General features: G+C 38.7%; 2 protein-coding genes across 2 annotated transcripts; one reads left to right on the plus strand and one right to left on the minus strand.

Moving 5' to 3' along the window:
* Positions 1-2,741: 2,741 nt before the first annotated feature.
* On the minus strand, positions 2,742-7,237 carry LOC139709851 (solute carrier family 25 member 43-like). Its single transcript, XM_071621812.1, has 4 exons — positions 6,715-7,237; positions 4,866-5,038; positions 3,892-4,026; positions 2,742-3,109 (listed from the first exon to the last, which is right to left on the minus strand). Exons 1-4 carry the CDS (start codon positions 7,235-7,237, stop codon positions 2,942-2,944), a joined length of 999 nt encoding a protein of 332 aa, XP_071477913.1. The 3' UTR covers positions 2,742-2,941.
* Positions 7,238-7,686: 449 nt separating this feature from the next.
* On the plus strand, positions 7,687-20,455 carry LOC139709840 (ufm1-specific protease 2-like). The gene is made up of 14 exons (XM_071621801.1): positions 7,687-7,737; positions 9,475-9,640; positions 10,090-10,181; positions 10,687-10,900; positions 11,634-11,932; positions 12,508-12,595; positions 13,457-13,614; positions 14,299-14,401; positions 14,824-14,970; positions 15,560-15,693; positions 16,328-16,471; positions 17,752-17,854; positions 18,624-18,748; positions 20,010-20,455. Exons 1-14 carry the CDS (start codon positions 7,687-7,689, stop codon positions 20,094-20,096), a joined length of 1,911 nt encoding a protein of 636 aa, XP_071477902.1. The 3' UTR covers positions 20,097-20,455.
* The last annotated feature ends 1,133 nt before the right edge of the window (positions 20,456-21,588 follow it).

Genomic DNA, 21,588 nt, shown 5'->3' on the forward strand with positions numbered 1-21,588 from the left:
CAGAGTACATTTTGTACACATACTCACATGTACAGTGCACTCCCATTATAATAAACACGGTTGCAATATGTATTGTATAACAAAACTCTTGTTGCAAGGAAGTAAATATTAAAGTCCTATGATTATCACTCATCTATACCTTTATTATTTATATACTGGTACTGTATAATTATTGTTTGGCTATAATGAAATTTCGATATAATGAAAGAAAGCTGCAAGTCCCAAGGACTTCATTACAAACAGAGCTGTGCATCTGTACCACACACACACACACACACACACACACACACACACACACACACACACACACACACACACACACACACACACACACACACACCCAAGAGACGTATAATTCAACTTTGTCATTCCAAATGGCAATGCGTTTTTACTACAGTATGTGAAATACATTTTTAGATTACAGTCAATACAGGGTTTAATGAGATATATGCTCTTTCTGTCTTGTTTTATGTATTTGTGTGTTAGTGCCCACAGTACTGACAGATTGGTTTTATATGAATAGTTGGATCTGTGTTCATCATGGGTCTTTTTCTACATTCATGTACATGCACTTTGGACAGAACAGCCCTCTCAGATCCAGTAAACACACCCACAATGTAAATGTGCAAGTGCTGACGTAAGGGTTGTAATTTTATTGGTCACACACTCTTCAATGCAATCTGGTGGATAATTTGTTGTAGAATCTCCATTCATAATACCAAATGACTGTAGCTCTTCAAGTATACAGTGTACAATATTATGCCACTTGTTGACCACCTCTAAGGCATCAACTCTGCAGTGAATTCTAATAACTGGCGGGGCACCAATAAACAACTCTTACCTAGTTTGATGAAGAGCAAGTTGCAAAACATTCACAACTCAATTTGAGCTTAATCTACAGTAAGACTGATTGATCCGTGTTGAGTATGGTTGTATGATGTAATGAATAAATTACTCAACTCTGCAGTGTATGTGTACCTATCATAGTATCCATGGAAGACACATAGCAAATGGATAAAACCAATTTTATTCAGTCAAGACAATGGTAAAAACGAACAGAATTCCTGCACCCTCCTAAAAACATATCTAATTTCATTTACTATCCCAGTATACTGCACCAATTTAATTCTGCTACTTTATTATTATAAACATATTTCAAGAATATCTGAATGCTCAAGGTTGGTTTACACAGTTATGTATGCAGTGTAGATCTGAATGCATACTGGATTGCATGGATTTGCAAAGAATTTGACATGGTTACAAAATTTTCTGCAGACTGACAGTAATTCAAAACAAAACACTGATAATTATACATGTGTGTCAGTTACAGCAATTACCAAGAGAACCCCCAGTTTGTTGTGCTGTCTTTCTAGAAAATGTTCTCTCAAACGACACAAAATTCTTTGTGTGATTAATCATTTATATGCATAAATATTCTATACACTCCAATATGCACAGGTAAGTGCACATGAACTGTGGGCATGACAGGGCTTATTTTTCATTTGATAATTTCAAGGCTTGTGTGTATACAGTGCACTCCCGTTATAACGAAATACTCGGGACCGGCAGTTTTCTTTCGTTATAACCGAACAAATACAATATATAACGAAAACAAGGAAACAACGTATGTATATCATACTCTGTTTGCTGAATACTCATCATACACTGGAAAGCTATGTGAAATGTGGTGGGATAACTGTATTACAATAATAAACGCAAGTTCCCCTCAGAAACTGTGCGTGACACAAGGAGCGAACACACAGTGGTGTGAAGCGTTCACCTATGCAGAGACGCTATAAATGCTTGTTCTGCTACGTATTTTCGAAAGCAATTCGCATTTCGTTATAACGGAGCACATTTCTTTTGTTTTTCTTTGTCTGTGGCGCTCGGAAAAGACTTCGTTATAATGGAAATTTCGCTATAACCGTGTTCGTTATAAGCGAATTTTGTACCATAGACTTTAATGGTGATAATTTTGAGACCAGAAGATTTACTTCGTTATAACGAAATTTCGTTATGACCGTGTTCGTTGTAACGGGAGTGCACTGTATATCATTACAGAAAAAAACAAAAACAATACCCCTGTGAAGATGTATGTGGTGTATACAGCACATCCAATATACTGGAGAGAAAATGTAATGGCCATATCAGAAGCATGACCAACTTTCATTTGCACAATACTTTCTTCTGGCAAAAGAAAGACCCAACACTTCAGTGTTCCCATTAAGATATGTATTGAGGTATCTAAATATCAATACACCTGTCGGTAACGTAGCTTTTGGAAAGCAAGGTGCACATATATGCAGTACGTACATTGACAAAAGCACTGAAAGGTCATGTAAGCACAATATCAATCTTTTTTTTTTCCCCACAAAATTACCACCATGCTTCTAAAATCTGCTGGGGAGTACAGGCATTAATACCTGAAAAAGATTCACATATTTGGTAGTAGCTGTGTATATAACTGATAAGATGGTCTACATAAATATTGGTCTGCTTTTGGTCATACACACAATTAAGCGACTTCTACAGCATGGAACAACATTGTTATATTGCCTGCAATTATGTCACATCAGGTAATACAATCCAGAATTTGACTGGCTGCAAAAGGAGATTATGTGTATTGTGACAATGTGTATTATGTGTATTTATGTAGACCATATGACAAATATTACTTTGTCTGCCCCCTCCCCCCCCCCCCCCAAAAAAAAAAGATACTTGCCCTGATAGTTTGAAGTGCTTCTCACAGATATGATCTCTTCAGGAAATTTAGGAAGATATAACTCCTGCAGGGATGTCATGTGTTATAGTGCACCTCCAAAAAGGCAATATCTGCATAATACAGCTGCATATTGAGCTGCATAAACTATCACCATTATTCTCTGCTGCACATTCCCTCATCTATTGGCACTGAGAACACCTCCAGAACACTAAAATGGTATCAACTGTGTCGGTCTTTCCACATCCTCAATTCCCCTGGCTTCATGGACTGGTCCACTCCGCAGATGGGGGTGGCATCGTAGGGAGATATTGTGTAGCCATTCTCGTAGAGGAAAACCTTCTTGCAGGCCTCAAATGTCATGAACATGAAACCAGCATAGGGTGCTATCTGGAAGATGGAGAAAGAGAGAGAAAGAGCATGAGAAGGGGGGGGGGGGGGGATAGATAAAAAGCAATACACAAAATGTTTATCAATTCATTTCAAATTTGCATATTTGAGTACGGACCCTCTTATAATCCCTAATATTACATAAGTTGGTCATATACCAGTTGAGTTGGTATTAAAATGGATAACTAATTGTATGTGATAGTGGACCATTTGCAGTGGTCTTCCAAGACCACAACATCACTAGACATATCCTTTTTATGGAAAACAAAACAAAAAAAAATACGCACACATTATTGTGCATGTGTCGGGGTTCGCAAAATAATGGCAAATTAGAAAAGCAGCAAAAATGATGTTGGGGGATGTGATTTTGGTATATGTTGTGAACATGAGACACTGAAGTCGTGTAAAATCAGTTGTGAATTTATTACAACCATCTTACATTTGGTTTAATGATGATGCTTTGACAATTAGAAATTAACATTGGCTATATGTGCTATTGCCAAACTACTTTGACTATCCTATGTAACAGATAATGATGATCTTTTCCTCTTTTTTTTTTGGGGGGGGGGGGATAAAGAGAATGTTCTCACCACATTGTTTGAAATGTCACTTTATTTCCACACTTATCCATAATTCTACACATTCTGCCTCTTTCCATCCTTCATTTTATGTAATGGTGTTCACAAAGAAATAATATTAACCCGTTGAGGACGAGTACCGAGTATACTCGAGCAGGTGTCTATGGGAAATGCGTGTTGTAGCAAAATCAGTCCCCCTCCCACCTTGCATAGATTTGCTGTGTTTCCTCGCCAGAACCCCTGCCAGCCATATGTTGTCTTGATAGCTCTGTAGCATCCCACCATGCCGTGGAAGTTGAGATCCACTCCACCTCCATTCTTCATCACTCTGCTCTGGGCCTGGGAAAAAAAGGAAGAAAAAAACATTTGTAACATCAAACCCTTAGAGTGGAATTCACAAGCAAGCTTTGTTACAAAGGCATTGAAGAAAGAAAGTTGAATACTATTGTATTGGTAAGAAGCTCCTTTTGTCTCCCACATCAAAACTAAATTCAAACAGCTCATTTTGAAATATCACAAACTCATATAAAAACAAGCAACTCTCATTTTTCAAATAGAAGAATGAAATTGACATATCATTGGCTGAGAACCAGAAGGGCGTTATCACATTTTTTCATTTATTTATTTATTTATTTTCTTTTCTTTTCTTTTTTTTTTTTTTGGGGGGGGGGGGTAGAAGGGGGTACTGATTTAATGGTTGGATGTAGAGCTCAATCTCCTTTACATCATGGTGTCAATTTCAAATTATTTTCAATGTTTAGTAAGATGTTAAAATCATCACCACAAGGGTGCTATTTTACCTCATACTGTAAAACATGATATATTCGCGGCATGAATTTTTCGCGAATTGGAGCCGACGGCCTTTTTTGCGGCATGAAATTTTACGCGAACTGCCACTGGCATTCAATGCATATAGTGTAGACAAGAACTTTCGCGTGCATTTTAATTTCGCGAATCTTGGCACTCGCGAAATTCGCGAAATTAAAATGCACGCGAAAATTCCTCGTTTTACAGTATTTTGAATAATGCTTATAAATCTACCCACTTTTGATTACATAAACTTTTTATTTCATGAAAATTGATTGCATAATTTTTATTTAAATGCTAAAATCTTAGAATGCTATAGCACCCCTCTGGTTCTCAGCTGATGATATCATTGTATGGATGAGAATCTCTACCTGTAGCTTCTTCCTGACTGTGTCAAATGGATAAGACAGTGTCTGTGCAATGGCACCAGCAAGGCATCCATTGATAAAGTTCTCCAGCGGAGTCAGCATGTAGCGGGGTTTGGAAGAAAACATGTCCAGAAACTCATAGGCTGCAAACGTTCCAGCACTGAAGGGTATGGAACCTGTGGAAAGATTTGTTTTCAAAGATAACTTGTGATAACATCAGCATTGAAAGATGTTGATTCAATTCATTTTTTTTTTTAAATTGACCAGTCTATTAGAGACGTACATCATTGATGCTACTTTGGCAAGAATGTTCCATGAATATGTAGAAACTCCCACCCCTTACAATAATCCTTATGCCATTAAATACTCCTGTATGAGCTGTTATTTTTGCGGTTTTAATTTTCACTAATTTCATGACTCACAGTTGGATCGTGAATTTAACAACACGTGAAAATGTTGCCATGCGCAAGGTTATACTATAGTCCATCATACTGATAGCGTTGGTGTCAATTCATGAAAAACAACATCTCGCAAAAATTGAGGCAGGAGTTAGGGTTTTTCTCTAGTTGTTTAAGGTGAGTCAAGGGTATTTTTTTTTTCCTGTAGTACAAGTGGGGGGGGGGGAGGGACGAAAGACAAAAAAACCAACAACAACAACACTAACACTAAAACTATACAGGTCAACACTGGTATAGCTAGTACTGGTACTAGTAGAACACTGTCACTAGATTCCGATATGTGACACTGACACTCAGTCTCAAGTGACAGTCAGTATACAAATGACGCACAGGTCTGAGTGCGTCAGTCGGAATTATAGAATGGGTAGCGAGAATCCTGCGATCTGATTGGTCGAGAGCTATGTGTTTATTTTTACTGGCCACACGCTGAGTCACAGTGGTAAACATGTTATCGCGCACTTAGCAAGAGTACGCGACGCGTACTTGTAACAAAGGTTCACGCACTAAAGCAAGCGTTCGCGCACTCGGCTTGGCCATGCATCCAGTAAAAACTTATGCATGGCTGGCCATGCATCCAGTAAAAACCGTAAGTACGGGTATGCATGCCCTTTACGGAAAGCCAAAAGGAAATGCATCCAGTAATTTTGTCATCGGGTAACACGATAGAAAACTGGGTTTTGACAAGAAAATTACCCATTCTATAAATCAAATGACGCACGTCTTTTCGTGCTTCAGTCGGAATATAGTGTGCATGCGGTAACTATGGAATTTAGCCTAAACCCACTCGGCTTCGCCTCGTGGGTTAAGCATTCCATAGTTACCTTATGCACACAATTCCGACTGACGCACTCAGACCTGTGCGTCATTTGTATATTGTGTGCATAAGGTAACTATGGAATGCTTAACCCACGAGGCGAAGCCGAGTGGGTTTAGGCTAAATTCCATAGTTACCGCATGCACACTATATTCCGACTGACGCACGAAAAGACATGTGCATCATTTGATTTATAGAATGGGTAATTTTCTTGTCAAAAACCCAGTTTTCTATCGTGTTACCCGATGACAAAATTACTGGATGCATTTCCTTTTGGCTTTCCGTAAAGGGCATGCATACCCGTACTTACGGTTTTTACTGGATGCATGGCCAGCCATGCAAAGTTTTTACTGGATGCATGGCCAAGCCGAGTGCGCGAACGCTTGCTTTAGTGCGCGAACCTTTGTTACAAGTACGCGTACTCTTGCTAAGTGCGCGATAACATGTTTACCACTGTGACTCAGCGTGCGGCCAGTAAAAATGAACACATAGCTCTCGACCAATCAGATCGCAGGATTCTCGCTACCCATTCTATAATGCGCAATGACAGTGGTGACAAGGACCAAACGAGTTGACTTGCCAAGTAATGATGTGAACATCCCTTTGTAAAATGCCAGCAATCCTTCCTCCCTGAGAATGAGTCTGAACGCATGAACGATTCCCTTGTATCTTCTCCTCTGACGATCGGTAGGCTGCACAATCAACCTTGTTTTTACCATGTCTGTTGGGTAAGTCACTATCGTCGCAGTCATCCCGCCGAGAGCTCCAGCAAGCATTGCTCTCGACGCAGTCAGACGACCGGTGTCGTCTGCTAGCAATACCTTGCACTTAGAAAATGCCATGAATTGGACGGCACTAAATGGACTCAGTCGCAAACAACCGATAAGATTTCCTTTCCAAAATGCTCTGACTCCATGTGAGGTGTAAATGTTGGCAAACGATCGCAAGAAGCCTTGCTGAAGAGTCTCTTTCGTGCCTACTTGCATCCGAATTTTCACGACATCAAGGGGCGATGTGAACGTGCGACTGGTTAACCCGGCTACAGCGCCGCATGACAAATTCTGAAGATAGGTAAGCCGACTGTCTCTACCTCCTCGAACCATTTTGCAGAGATTGTGAACTGATCCCTGGTAATGAACGACACGTGAAGTCTAACTTCTAAGATAATGCAGGTCTTCGCAAGTCTACTCGTAGATTTACTTCAAAGAACGAACAGTTTCTCGTCATCTTCTCCCGGCTCCCTCCCTGAGCTGCGCTACCTAGCTACTCTGTAAAATCTGCTTTTCACGTTCAACGACTCACACCACACACGAGAGATTCTTGAGCTGAGTACGAGAATTTACGTAACAGAGAAATCGTGATCAGTGTTAGAAATAGAAACCTGGGTATTTTTAAATAAATTTTCAAGAAATCGATTGCTTGAAATATATTCTTTGTCATACTATTATTTGACTTGACTAATGATATGCATTTTGGTGAAAATACTATTTATAAAATTTGATCAGAGCAAACGTATTAATCGAGACAAATTTCATTTTACGTCATCGTCAAGATGGCAGCGCCCTGTGGTCCTGGCGTTACGATTTTCTCTGGCGCTATTGAGGTATAGTTATCGTATTTTCTTCGACAAAGAGTGTTGTAAACTTGTGTAAAGAGATTGATTGTTATTTTTTCAAGTTTTCTGTACAAGTTATTTGTTGGCTTGTCTTAACGGTACCACTAAAAAGCTGTTCGTTCCAATTCCATATGTGAGTGAAAGGTCAAACTTAAGTCCCATCTACGTTGAATCACGTTGGTTAGCCACAGCTACACAGCTGCAACTAAGAAAACTTGCTGATGCGCTGACGCTGCTAGAGTGCTGTGTCTGTCACAATGTGCAGGCTGTGGAACTTGGCTATACCCATAGCATGATAAAACCATCATCATTTTAGCCTCTAGTAATGGCACTGGGAGGTCTAGGTCAAACTTCGTAACTCATCTGTCGTGGTACGAGTATGGATACTCAGGATAGATTAGAAGCTATACTCCGCAGCTACAGTCCAGGGCTGCCAACTCTCACTCATTTGACATTGAGAGTGAGACTCACTCATTTCGGTCCTTTCTCAGTCTAAAACTTTATTTCATTTGCATGCATTTCTATTGATCTCACTCATCAGCTCATTTTGACTCCTAAATTATAGCATTGGCCTATGGGAGTCTCACTCTCAACTAGTTTCCAATGGCAATGTTGGCAGCGCTGCAGCTCCGGCATGGCTCAAACCCCATCCAGGCATCTTAATGACGTTAGCTACGTTAGACCGATTGTATCTGTCTCTTCACGCAATCACGGTTCGCTTCTTATCCAGTGTTGGGACATGTATGGTCAGACATGTCCCAACATCACTCAGATAAGAAGCCCACCGTGAAGAAACAGATATTATCGGTCTAACCCCATCCCTGATTAATTACGGACGGTGTTCGTTCTTGATTGGAATATGAACATGATGTCGGTCAAGCTTCTATGATATTGAACTTTTGAAGCTAAAATTGTAAAAAATAAAAGTGTTCATGTCTCACAGTGAACAGGGAGAGTTCTCACTACATGTTTTACTTGTCAGTCAGTCAAGATATCCAAACACAATTTTTGTTGAAAATATCAAATTTATATTCAATGGCTCAAAATTTCACAATGAATAGAACTAAAGTTTAACCACTGTCCTATGAAATTTTACCTAAAACACTCATTTTGATAACTCCTACAAATCATTCTTGCCTCACCAAGTTTTCAGAATAGAGAGTACCATAGTACAGTAATGAATTTCAGTACCTGGTATATGTAGTCTATTTTGAAATGTGTTTTTTTTTTAAATTTATTTTCAGTATTTTGTGAGTCAACCAATATTTACATCATCTGAACAATGACTCTTTAAAATTGCATTTTTCTACTCCTGCGAGGAGGATACTAATTACTCCACAGAATCCACATGTCAGGATGTAAATACTGAGGTTTTAAAACTGATGCGTAGGCCATGGAGTAGAAATCAGTAACACATTAAACACTCTGATAGTATCTGTGACAGTATAAACACAAATTGTGTTGTGTATTGTATCCAAAGAAGGAAACCACCATTTTTTTCTCTTGAAGTTTAATATCTTCAATAATTCTTACTCATTCTCTCAATGGGATTGTGGATGAAAATTGGAAAGTGATTCTATTTAAAATGGTCTTTTCTAAAGTAAATTCATATTTTCTTTGAATGTAGAATTACAGCAGAATTTGTCACATTGCGTATAAATTCCTTTATTTTTGTCAGACCAATTGATCAAATCCTTGTTGTCATTATTTTTTTTTTCTTAATAGCAAATAAAGAATTTCAACTTTGCAAAGACACTGCTGCTGATTGGACCTGATAATGAAGGTTCAGGAAATGATGATGGACCGATCACCATCTTGAGCTGCTCTCAGCTGGCCGGGGGCAGAGATCTGGCAGAGGAAGCCATCATCATCAATTCCTTACTTCCAGCAGGTAGACAGATTTAAGCACCTTGGGAGGGAGTACATCCATCAAACTTCCTTATAGTATAAGACTTCCATGTATAATAAATACGTCTACACAAACTCATGATCTTATTTGTTTTTTCCAGAACGTAGCTGGTTTATAATTTAGCTAAAGATGCTTTCTTTTCGTGTGTTCAATGTCTTTTTATATGCTTTTTAATTCATTACAGTAGTATATTTATGCTTTGAAATATTAATGATTGTCAATGAGAAAAAAAAATGGTTTGTGAGTTATGCTACAAGTCTCAAACTTCCTTTCCAGCAAAGGGATTTCTGTGCTACAAACTATATGTTGATAGAGACATTGAAAAAAAAATAGAGTCATTGTGTCAGTATGCATATCATCCCAATTGTTTATATTGATTGTTTATTGATGTTGCCCATCCTGAACTATGTTGTATGTTTTCGTTGTTGCAGGTGTGAATGTGCTGGGCCTTTTCCTAACTCAATCTTCAACATCAACTCTACCAAGCTATGTCACTGAAATGCTCTCTGGTGAAATTGCAAAGGTGAAATGCTGTGAGAAGAAGCTATGCTGCCTCATAACATGCTATCTTATTCCATCCACTGAGTACATTGTGGTGGCAACTGACAATCCTGCCTCATCAGTACAGCATGGCCATAATTGGTCACTTGAACAAGATTCTTTATTGCATATCTAGTACTTGGGCAAAATATTGAATTATATGATAGATTTTTTAAAAAGTATTTATATATACTTAACGCATATCCCAATTATAATGTATCACTTTTGATGATTATGAGAAAGAGAAGAGAGAAATTGCACAAAAAAAGATATGCTTAGCAGTTCTCTTTGTTCTTATCATTAGATTGCTGTCACAAAGTCATAGGATCATAGGATGATGACATTTTCCCATTATTTTCTCTAGACTCTGTTGTACCCGAGCTCTGTGATAACCAGCAGTTAGGCTATGCAGGGACTTCATCTGATAATTCATCCCTGTTCTCTAGACATCTCTATCATCTGTGTCTGATCTGTTGCCCCTCCTTCAGAACTTGTTTTCTTGCGGTAGAGTGGTGCTGCTTTTCACCAACGAGGAGGATATTGTGCTGGAGGAAACTGGACAGATCTACGATGTGGAGACCCAGGAGCGACGGCCGTGTGATGTCAAAGTTGTGACCGATGTTGGCGATTTCACCAGAAATGTTCTGATGTTCAGAATAAGATCTACGATGAGCATGAAGTGCCACTACCAACAAAAGACAGGTATGATCATGCTGCTCTAACAGCAGGTGGGATTGTTGGTATTGCATTGAAGTATCATTGTATTTCTCTTTTTTTTGGGGGGGGGGGGTAGGTGTGGTTGGGAACTTTCCTTCTCGTAGTGTTAGGAATACTTTCTGTGTGCTGAATTTAGAAGGAAATATGAAATATATATGGTGTGAATTATATATTTATTTCAAATACCTGATGATCATTTGTGTAAGATAAAAGTGATTGATTATTAACCGCAAATTGAAAAGTTTGAACCCTGACCTGTAAGACATTTAAATATATCATTTCATGAGACATTATATGCAGATGCTATACATGAGCTGAGATTTGGTATTTCTTGGGGACAGGAATTAACTAAGGGCTGTCTGACATGCCACTGATGGGAAATCATGCCTTTCAACAATGTGATTCTACAGAGCCTTGGATGAACCAAATGATATTGACAATGAGTCTGCGACAGTACTAAACAGAAGTAAAAAGGTGATGTGACATCGGTGATATGCAATCAGGTTGATCTGTCATAATGCTGTTGTTTATTTCAAACTCACTTTGTAAACTTGTCTTTAAATGAAAATGTATTTGTTTCAAGCCTGAATGAAGGATTCACAAAATTGCATTGTTAGAATGATATTATAATGTAATTGCTAAAATGTTTGTGTGTCTTACATCCAGTCAGTACGGATGTACATTCATTGGATCATATTGTGTCTTTAATGCCATGCAGAGTTGCCAGATGTGTTTCTGTCACAGTATGCGCTCCTGAAGAACCAGCTGCAGTCCCCCACCACCCTATACCAGATCCAGGAAACAAGCATCCTTGTCAGTAATGGCTCCCAGCCATCTTCCTCCAGTGGTGGCAGTGGTGATGATGGTGCCGTGGTGATGGGGCCGGTATCCCCCGGGAACCGCATCCAAGATATACTCCAGCATAAGCAGGATGAAGGAGAGGATGATGGGTTTGGGGTGGCAGGAGGCAAAGGTGGGGCTGGAAAGAAGAACAAGAAGGTCAAAGTTGAGGGCCAGGTAATTATCAAGCACCATTCCAATTTATTACCATAATCTCGGTGAGAACTGCGAGACTCATTGTGGCTGCTGGTGGCATGATAAATCAGTGTGTTTGTTCAGGTTGTTGATACACACACACACACAAGCAAAGTAATACCATTTCATCATGATTGTAAGCCAATTGTAACTTTGTAACTGCAACATTTAAATTTTTCTGAGCAAAGTAATATCTCTATTGATTGCCATTTTATAGATGTCATCCACTCACCTAAAGCAGCTAGAAATGAATGATGAGAATTTTCAAAGGATGATATCTTATTTCATGAATTTATAAATTTAAGAGTTCAGTGCATATATAAGAAGTGACTGTAACCAACCTTCATCTTCATCATGCAGATGGAATGGACAGTTTATCATTGTGTTTTGTTATTGTTGTGATTATGATGATGATGGTGGTGATAGTAGTAACATTAGTGATGGTGATGACAGTAGTAATTCTATCTTAACCATTACCATCATTACTAGCACAATATTATGTGTTGATTGAAGATTTACAATTATCATCATCATCATTGTCATCGTTTGCCATTTAGGTTCTAGATGTGGAAATTCTATTCAGAACTGGTACAGCACAGAACCAGGAAGAAGACGCACATGTGCCTATAGTACAGTACCAATCCTGTACGTTTGTCTTCTAGCATTCAACCTACTTCTATGTATTTATATTTTTTGCCATTTCCCAGGCATTTGAGTTGTAGCAGTAAAGGGAAATTACCTCAATGTTTTGTTTCTGCAGAAATATTAGTTGTATCAGTAGAGTGTGAGGATAATCCAATAGTTTGTACAAAAGCTATGAATCCTTAAAGTTTTGGTTAAATCCATGTACCATCATAACTAGATAAGATGACTAACGAATGGTGCACCAATATGTGATTTCAGAGTTTGACAATAATGTAAAGAAAATACAAAAAGACTTCAACACATTTCTATTTTTCTAGCATGATGACAGGGCACTTGACTTGCTTGTACATCTTTTACAAGACGGGGAAATGATAGTACTCCTAACACATGTCAGTAACAAGTTGAAGGAATGTGTACATTTCTTATAAGGTGTCATTTTGTTGAATATCTGTACATTTTCTTTTTATTATTCTACTGTTGAGGCAAAGTATTTGCTCTGGGATTGCCATCTTATGATATACTCATCATAAGAAATGTCTTGGACATTGCAATGAATATTAGCATGGATGTTATGGAATCAAAATTTGAGATTTGAGATTCAGAATCTGTTTCTTCCTGCTTTCTTGACAAATTTTGGAGCTGCTGTCTGATTAAATGAGTTAACATTTATTTGGTGTTCATTCAGATGACACCGTATTGATTATTTGAATTTTTAAAGACTTCATACAATCTAAAGCATAGTCTGCGTGTTATGAATTTTAGACCATGTACTTTTGGGAGTACAATTAAGTAAAGACCAGGTTTCAAGTGATCATGCATTTTTCCCCTTGATGAAGCATTTTTTTTTCCTCTGCACCATAGATCAGGCAGATATGCAAAGTCTGACGATGAGCCTTCCCCTGGATGTTGTTGTCATGGCACCTGCATCAGCACCTGTCTCCCATCTAGCTCCCCTTTTCTTTGAGGGTGTGTGTAGACAGCTGAGAGCCATGGAGATGTGCATAGCAAGGCACTACATGGTAAGGCTTAGACCGATCATACACCACTTTCATCCAAGATATGTCTAGTGCTTTTTATCTCAGTGAAAGGGGGCAGAATTGGAATATATACTGCTCATACTTACTTTTTGTTTTGAAATGCCACAGTTTTCTAAAATGAAGATGTTTGTTTATTTTGCTTTGTAATATGGCATTTTTCAGTCAAGTGGTGGTAGCATAGAGGATCTCAAGCAGGCTGAATTAGTTCTTTCCCCAATGTAGATGCCTATTCTCTAGCATTTCAGTTTTCTCTATTCCTTTTTTGAACAAATTACTAGTAAAGTGTCCAATGGTTTTAGGTTTGATTCAAAGTGCAAAAATTAGAGAGAAAGAAAAAAAAAGGAGAAAAATGTGAATAAAAATTATCAGTATAGCTCCATTTTAAGCTAGCCAGGATGTGACCCACTCCAGAGGAGGAGAAGAGGGGTGCAGGCTCAGGAGAACAAAGAAATAGAAAAGCTGCTGTAGTCCATATCAACTACTAGAAGCTCCTCCCAATGTAACTGCAAGACTGTATATAAAATGTTAAACTTCAAAGGACTTGCAAAAGGAGGCTGCTGCATGCATTGAGGATGATGAGGGAAATATTAGAGTGTGTTGTTTTGATGAAGGTATTCTATTATTTCTATTCATCTTTCTCTCTATTCTCCCTTCTCCCTCTCTCAGGAACACGGTATATGCCAACCCCAGCCGTATCACTTCCAGCCTTCCAGCCTGCCCCACCTTATTACTGTTGTCTATCCAGTTGGTGTGAATGATGCAAGTTTAGGTAAGCTAATTTTTTCCCTTTTTTTCTGTTTTTTGGAAATGGCATGTTTTGATCACTTTCTCCTGATTCACACAGTGGGAAGAGAGAGTGTGTGTGTATTTGATAGTGGACAAAGTTACTTTGCCTTTATTTGTCTCTTTTTGCATCCTCTCATGTTTCTACCTTGAAATTAATACAACTTTTATATCCTTTGAGTAGATTCTATATTCTATGATACCTGTACCATTTATATCACATTTGTTTGTTGGTTTTTTTTTCTTTCACAAAGGTATTGAGACCTGACTCTCAAACTGCATTGAGATTACTCACACTTCCATACACAGCAAATTTGCAGTTTATGTGATATTACTCCAGCAAGCATCTCCAAGTGGTAAAATCACTGCATATTTCTTTGCCGTTGTTGTTTCTACCTGACCCCAAAGTGTCCACCAGGCAGTCCCTACACCAGCAGTTCATCCTCCCACTGGACAGGCCCCTGCTGAGGAGGTGTAATGCGTTCGTCTTTCCAGAGGACAGCAAGAGTCGGGTCTACCTCATGAATACCCATGTGGGGCTGTCCCCCTCCGGAGGTGAGAATTGAGCAGAGTGGATGCACCCTTTTGAGTCATGTTTGTTAGATGAAGTCGTGGGATTCAGCTGTCACAGTTTTTATATTTGATACCTATGCAACCTTTCTGTATCGTAATTTACTACCCTAATGTTTTGATATTGCTAACTTACATGTCATTTATATAGATTCTCCAAGACCAAGCCCTGACAGTCATATACTGTAAAGTAAGATATTTTTGCAGCACGAAATTTTTCACAAATTGGAGCCGATGGCCTATTTTGCTGCACAAAATTTTCGCAGATTGCCACTGGCATTAAATGCATGTAGTGTAGACAAAAACTTCGCATGCATTTTGATTTTGCAGATTTTGACTTTTGCAAAATTCACCAAGTTGAAATGCACTTGAATATTTCTGGTTTTACAGTAGTCATGATTTTCTTTTTAGCTTCTGTCAGACGTCACAGATTTTCTGTAAATAATGAATTATCGTTTTGGTGATTTCGCTCAAGATAAAAGTTTCTCTGAAGATGAGTTTTCAGCAAAATGATTTCCTTCTCTCTCTAACCTCCGTCCTCTCTTCCCTCTCCCCTTCCAATCCTCCCTTCTAGTGGCTGGTGGAAAGCAGTCCATTGTCTTTGGCAACTACACTTACCACCACTACATGCAGGACCACTTCAACGACGACAAGTGGGGCTGCGCCTACAGATCATTGCAGACACTGTGTTCCTGGTTCAAGTTACAGGTGAGCTGTGTTGCCTATGGTATAAAGAGTAATACATTGTTTAAGTGTGTAGTATTCAAAACAGCCTGTCTTTCCAACACAAATCACCATTTAAGCTAGGTGGCTCAGCAATTAATTGCATATTTCTCACCAAGAGTGGTGAAATGAAGTCCACAATTTTTTTTTTTTTTATTATTAGTGGAAAAATGAGCAAAGAAAATGGGATTTTGTAGGGATTTAAACCCAAGACCTCTGGATTGCTAGCCCAGTGCTCTACTGACTGAGCTATCTTTTTTTTTAGTGCAATACTGTCCCAGCTGGCGAAGTGTTACCATGAATTCTAACATAGAAATAATTTTTGATCTGTAATGATAACATGTTTAATATAATTCTCAGTTCCTAAAAATATGGAATATTATTGTTATTTTTTTTTAATGCAACCTTCCCCTTCCCTTGATTGAATGACAAATGATGCAATGGTAATAGATGAAAACTAAAAGATTTGAACAATGTGTCATGTACCATTGATAATAATTAAAAAAATATTCAAGATTATAAATATGCTCCCTATCTGTTTGATTGTTGGTTTGTTATTTTGCAAAAAATTGTGTATAATTGCTAAATGGAGATAAATTTGATTTTCATGTTCAACCAGGGTTATGTAGACCACGCCATCCCCACCCACAAGGAGATCCAACAAGCATTGGTGGATGTTGGTGACAAGCCAGCCAAATTTGTTGGCTCCAGGCAATGGATCGGCTCCATTGAAGTCAGCACTGTACTCAACCAGCTCCTAGGGGTAAAAACAAAAAGCAAGAAACAAACAGAAACAAAGAGAACACACATGCAAAACAACAATGCAGCCATGAAATAGAACAGTGCATAAAGAGGAGACTGTTGATATGATTAATTCACCTCAGGTTAGGTAAATTCTGTTAATTAGTTCAAGATTACTGTAAAATGAGGAATGTTCGCGTGCATTTTAATTTCAAGCATTTTGCGAGCGCGAAGATTCGCGAAATTGAAATGCACGCGAAAGTTCTTTTCTACACTGTATGCATTGAATGCCAGTAGCAGTCCGCGAAAATTTTATGCCGCAAAAAAGGCCGTCGGCTCCAATTTGCGAAAAAATTCATGCCGCGAATATATCATGTTTTACAGTACATTCATGAGATCTAATCCTGAGAATGAGCCAGCTTAGAGACAGTGAGCATGTGATTTTACTATCTAATCTGTGTACGTTGCACTTTACAGTTCACAGGAAATAATCTAGCCTGCTTGCTCCTTGGTTTTACTCTTCCACAAGCAGTATGGGAGAGATAACACTCTCATCACTCCAGTCAGAGAAGTAATATCTTGCAAAATGAGCACAAATTATTAGATGAATATTGGGAAAAAAACAGTGGGATTTATCTATCCAGCATCAGCACTTATGAATGCAGTGTTTATGATACCCAGTTGGGAAGAAAAGCATAAATTGTTAGGCTGGACAAAACTTCCTTCTTTAATGCATGAGGAACAATGATACAACATAGGATAGTGAGGGTGTTTTATGGTTATCACCAGCATTGGGCAGCTTTGCCATAATATGCCAACTTTGCAATAATATGCCAACTGAGCTAGCCCAATATCTTTGGGATATTTGCTAGGCCTTGCTCTCATGACAATTGTATTGACATTCAAAAAAAAAAAAATGGATGTATGAATGCAAGGAATCATGATTGATTTTGCAATGACGAATATACATCCAATTACAGATATTTTGTGCCGAATTTGGGGGGGGGGGGGGGGGCAGAGAAGTACAGCCTGTGATGCAAATGTCATCATAAAGCTTTGTTTAAGCAGAACATACTTTTGGGACAACTTTTGAATTTTTCATATCAGTGGTTACCAATTACTAAACTTGACAGTATCATTTGCTTGAATATATATGCAGAGTGTATAGGGTTTGTAGCTTCTTTTTTTACTTTGAATATGAGATTAAAATGGAAGCTGTCCTCGGTTTAACTTGAGCTTGGCTGCTGCACCGTCCAACTGAATCCACACTGTGCATCAATGTCATTATTTGTTGCCTTCCAGATAACGAGTAAGATCATGTTCGTCCCCAACGGAGAGGAGCTGGCTACCAAGGGAAGGGAACTAGCTCTCCATTTTGAGGTGCAGGGAACCCCAGTCATGATTGGTACGTCTCTCCGCAATGCATCCCCAATTAGATACCCTGATGAAAATGGTTCCACAGCCACCCTTCGTGTCAAACTGCTGGAATGATGGTAGTGGGTGTGCATGTCTTGTTTATGCCGACAGGTGGTATATTGCAGCATAGAAGAAAATGTGTGTTGTGTCGTCAGTCAGAATTAAGAGCCAAAGTGCAATTCACTCTATGTTTAATTTGACCTTAATTAACAGAATGGTAAACGTTTCATCAATGTCAGACAATAAGATTGAGAAGTTAACCCGTTGAGGATGAGTCCCAAGTATACTCGGGCAGGTGTCTATGGGAAATGTGTGTTGTAGCAAAATCAACCCGTCCTCAATGGGTTAAAGGAATTTTAAAATTGTACATGTTTTCTCCGCAAAATAGCAATTGTGAAAACTACTTTTGCAAATTAGCTGATTTGTTGACTTCAACTCACAACTGTCCATTTGGTTCATGCACTGAAATTTCCTAAAATCATGTTTTTATTCATTTTTTTTTGTGGCATCTACAACCCTTGCCATGAAAATATGCCAGTCTATTGCAATACAAACCAAACTGACGGATACATTAATTGTATCTTCCCTTGATTTCTTGTCAACAACAACAACAACAACAACAAAATGATAGATAATCATGCACATGTCATTCAAATTAATGTATGTATGTCTAAGTCAGAAGTTGCTAGGAGGGTCATCGATAGTTGACAATCAGACTGATGTGTTTCGTGTTCAAACTGAAATCTCTCCTGTGTCAGGTGGTGGCGTCCTTGCCCACACAATCCTGGGAGTGGACTTCAATGAGAAGACTGGTGACCTGAAGTTCCTCATCCTGGATCCCCACTACACGGGTGGCGAGGATCTGAAGATCATACAAGACAAGGTGAGGTGCTGTGGTGGCTACCAGTCTTCCTTTGTTGGAGGCCCTCTCTGGAAAGTTTTTGCAATTGCCAATGACACCAAATGACAGGTTACTGTCAAGTGAAGATTACATCAGGGTTTCTATCTCTGGAGGAAATATTGACTGAACTTGTAGGAAGCTTTGTCATGTCCTTACTGGAATTCAGCAGTTAAAAACAAAAAGTATGAAGCTTTGTGCCCTTGATCTTTACTTTGATACCATTCATTCAATTGTGATCAGAATTCTGATACCTGAACCAGATATAATTCAGAGACTCCAACTCTCCTGTTTTCGACGGGAGATCTCCCGCCGAAAGCCCATTTTTGCAAAATCTCCCGTTCTCCGGCTTGAGATTTGATTTCTCCCGCCCTGGCTCTGTGTCTCCCGGTGGAAAGGATTTCTTACTTATTGCTATCGTATGTTGAAAAAATAAACCTTAGATAGCACCAGAGAACATCTAGAACCCTAGGAACTTCGCGCTTCGTGCACATCAAGTTGGAGTCTCCCGTTTGCTAGGGGTTTCGGGCGGGAGAATCTCCAGATCAGAAGGTGCTTGGGGTTGGAGTCTCTGATAATTGGTAAACATTGTTAAAAAGATACATATTGTTACTTTGATATCAGTTGAAATTTGATAGTTATCATCAGCACTTTTCCAGCACTCCTTTTCAATAAAAGAGAGCATCATTATTTCTCTTTAAAAAAAAAAGAAATGTAGAAATTGCAATTAATTACAAAATGGGTAAATTGTGTGAAATGCTATAAATTAATAGCTCTTGTAGAAGCTTATTTCCTTGTATTAAAACAAAGCAAGCAAACAAACAAACAAAAAATGCCAAATGCAATTAAACAATAGATCTTGCATTTATTACTTAATACAGAAAAAAAACTGTTCTTACCTGAACAATTGCCTACAGCTGTTATAATAACATTCTGCAAAAATCCTGTGTTTGTTTGTTTGTTTGCTTGTTTTCTCCTAAGGGGAGTTGGGGTTTGGGGTTTGGGGTTTGGGGTTTGTGTTTTGTTTTGTTTTTTGTTTGTACTGTTTTTGTCTCATTTATAGAAAACAATTCACAGTAATGCAAGAGTTAAATCTTGTATGGTGATGTACTCGGCCTGATGTATGTAGATGACACTAATGTTAGATTAACCATGTAACATCTCATGCTCTTGATGGCAATGCATCTTTACCAGTCCTCGATGATTTCCAGTAAAATTTGTCTCTCTATCCCTCTCCTTTCCCCAGGGCTGGTGTGGATGGAAAGGCATTGACTTCTGGGACAAGACAGCCTACTACAACCTCTGCCTCCCTCAAAGACCCCGGGAACTCTGAGAAGATCTCTGCTCCCACTCCCCTGCATACGGACACGAGATGATGCACTGCTCTGCACGTAGAGTTTCACTTTCAATCTCTTAGATTGGGGCACAATAGACCAGTTTCACTAATATGTTCGTAGTGTAGACAATTATTGTGTTCTGTTTTGTTTTGTCCATACAGACCTAATTACCATCTCCATAATTCACCTGTTCCTGATGAATGCACTTCAGTAGGCCCTACATGGAAACCAGTTGGCATGCATGCAGTTGTTACTGTGTCAGGCAAGCCTTTACGCAAGTTATTTTGTTGCCTTGAACAACTGCTATGACATGGCACGTCTGGCAGGTGTGCACCAGCTCTGAATATGTTTGTGAATTGGCCCATTGCTGTTAAACCGACAGATGGGTTTGAAAATCGAATTCATTGTGACCCATGTGGCAGGCATTGTTTGATTGTATACATGCATGGGGCTGGCATGCATTTTGAAACAGGGTGTAAAACAAATGCCCCTAACTCCTGCTCTTTTTGTAGCATCTGTCTGTGTACTGCTCAAACAATAGAAAAATGGCAAAATGAATATCTGAAGATCAGAGGATAGTGTAGTGGCAGTGAAGATGATGAGGAGGAGAATGAGAATTAATGCAAATGATTATGTTGTCAATGGCGATGAATGTGATGATGATGCGGAGGATGATGAAGACGATAGAGACGGTGACTTTGATGGTGATTATATTATGACTGGGAAGATAATGTCAACAATGATGACAACAATGAATATGATGATGATGATGGCTGTAGTGCTGTTTCCTATGATAACATATCAGGCAATAGTACTAGCTCAAAATAGGTTTCCATCAATCGATATGCAAAGCCAGTGACAATGTTACAGTGGTTACTATTAGTGATAAATACATTTTATTTTGATAGCCACAATGAACCAATCACCTTGTCAGAGAAGAGTGAGATGTGAACGAGAAAAGTATGATTTAATGAATCAAATGGTGACCATCATCTTTGTGTTTAAAATAGGCCAAGTTACTTAGAGCATGCGCCAGCAGATATGATTGATAACCTATTGTAGGAAAGGTTACACATTATTGCCTGTACATAAAGGCCAGCAATCCACAAAGGCTAGATATCCTCCTATTGGTCATCATAAACAGGGTTGACTATTGTTGGTGCAATGTTGCTTCTTTGTAAACTATTGGCAGACTTAAGATAAAGTCATGATTTTGCATTGCAGGCCTTGAATATGGGATCAAAATTTGTGATGTTTCATGGCACTTTCGATCAGGGATGTGCTGATGTGTATTTTCCAGTCTGTAATTTTCCCATTTGATACTTTTGACCAATGTGCAATAATCAAATGATCCAACAAAAGTATAACACAGAGTCTTTATTTTGATCATTCTCTTTCTTTAGTGTATTTTCTGAAAGACTGCTTTGTATTGAATATAGCATGAGAGATAGTGTTTGCCAGAGTAGAAGAATCATGGTGGTGGGATTT

Source organism: Diadema antillarum, unplaced genomic scaffold (assembly GCF_040938485.1).
Source record: "Diadema antillarum isolate AM-2024a unplaced genomic scaffold, OU_Dant_1.0 seq00001474_RagTag, whole genome shotgun sequence".
Lineage (NCBI taxonomy): Eukaryota > Metazoa > Echinodermata > Echinoidea > Diadematoida > Diadematidae > Diadema > Diadema antillarum.

What these genes read in the sequence shown, in the direction of transcription:
- LOC139709851 (XM_071621812.1), bottom strand. Translation starts at nt 7,237, where the DNA reads ATGGTTCGAGGAGGTAGAGACAGTCGGCTTACCTATCTTCAGAATTTG. An exon ending in GATGTTCACATCATTACTTG is followed by an intron (nt 5,039 to 6,714) that starts GCAAGTCAACTC and finishes ATCTTTCCACAG; the next exon opens with GTTCCATACCCTTCAGTGCT. An exon ending in ACACAGCAAATCTATGCAAG is followed by an intron (nt 3,110 to 3,891) that starts GTGGGAGGGGGA and finishes TCCATCTTCCAG; the next exon opens with ATAGCACCCTATGCTGGTTT.
- LOC139709840 (XM_071621801.1), top strand. Translation starts at nt 7,687, where the DNA reads ATGGCAGCGCCCTGTGGTCCTGGCGTTACGATTTTCTCTGGCGCTATT. An exon ending in TGTGAATGATGCAAGTTTAG is followed by an intron (nt 14,402 to 14,823) that starts GTAAGCTAATTT and finishes CTGACCCCAAAG; the next exon opens with TGTCCACCAGGCAGTCCCTA. An exon ending in TACTCAACCAGCTCCTAGGG is followed by an intron (nt 16,472 to 17,751) that starts GTAAAAACAAAA and finishes GTTGCCTTCCAG; the next exon opens with ATAACGAGTAAGATCATGTT.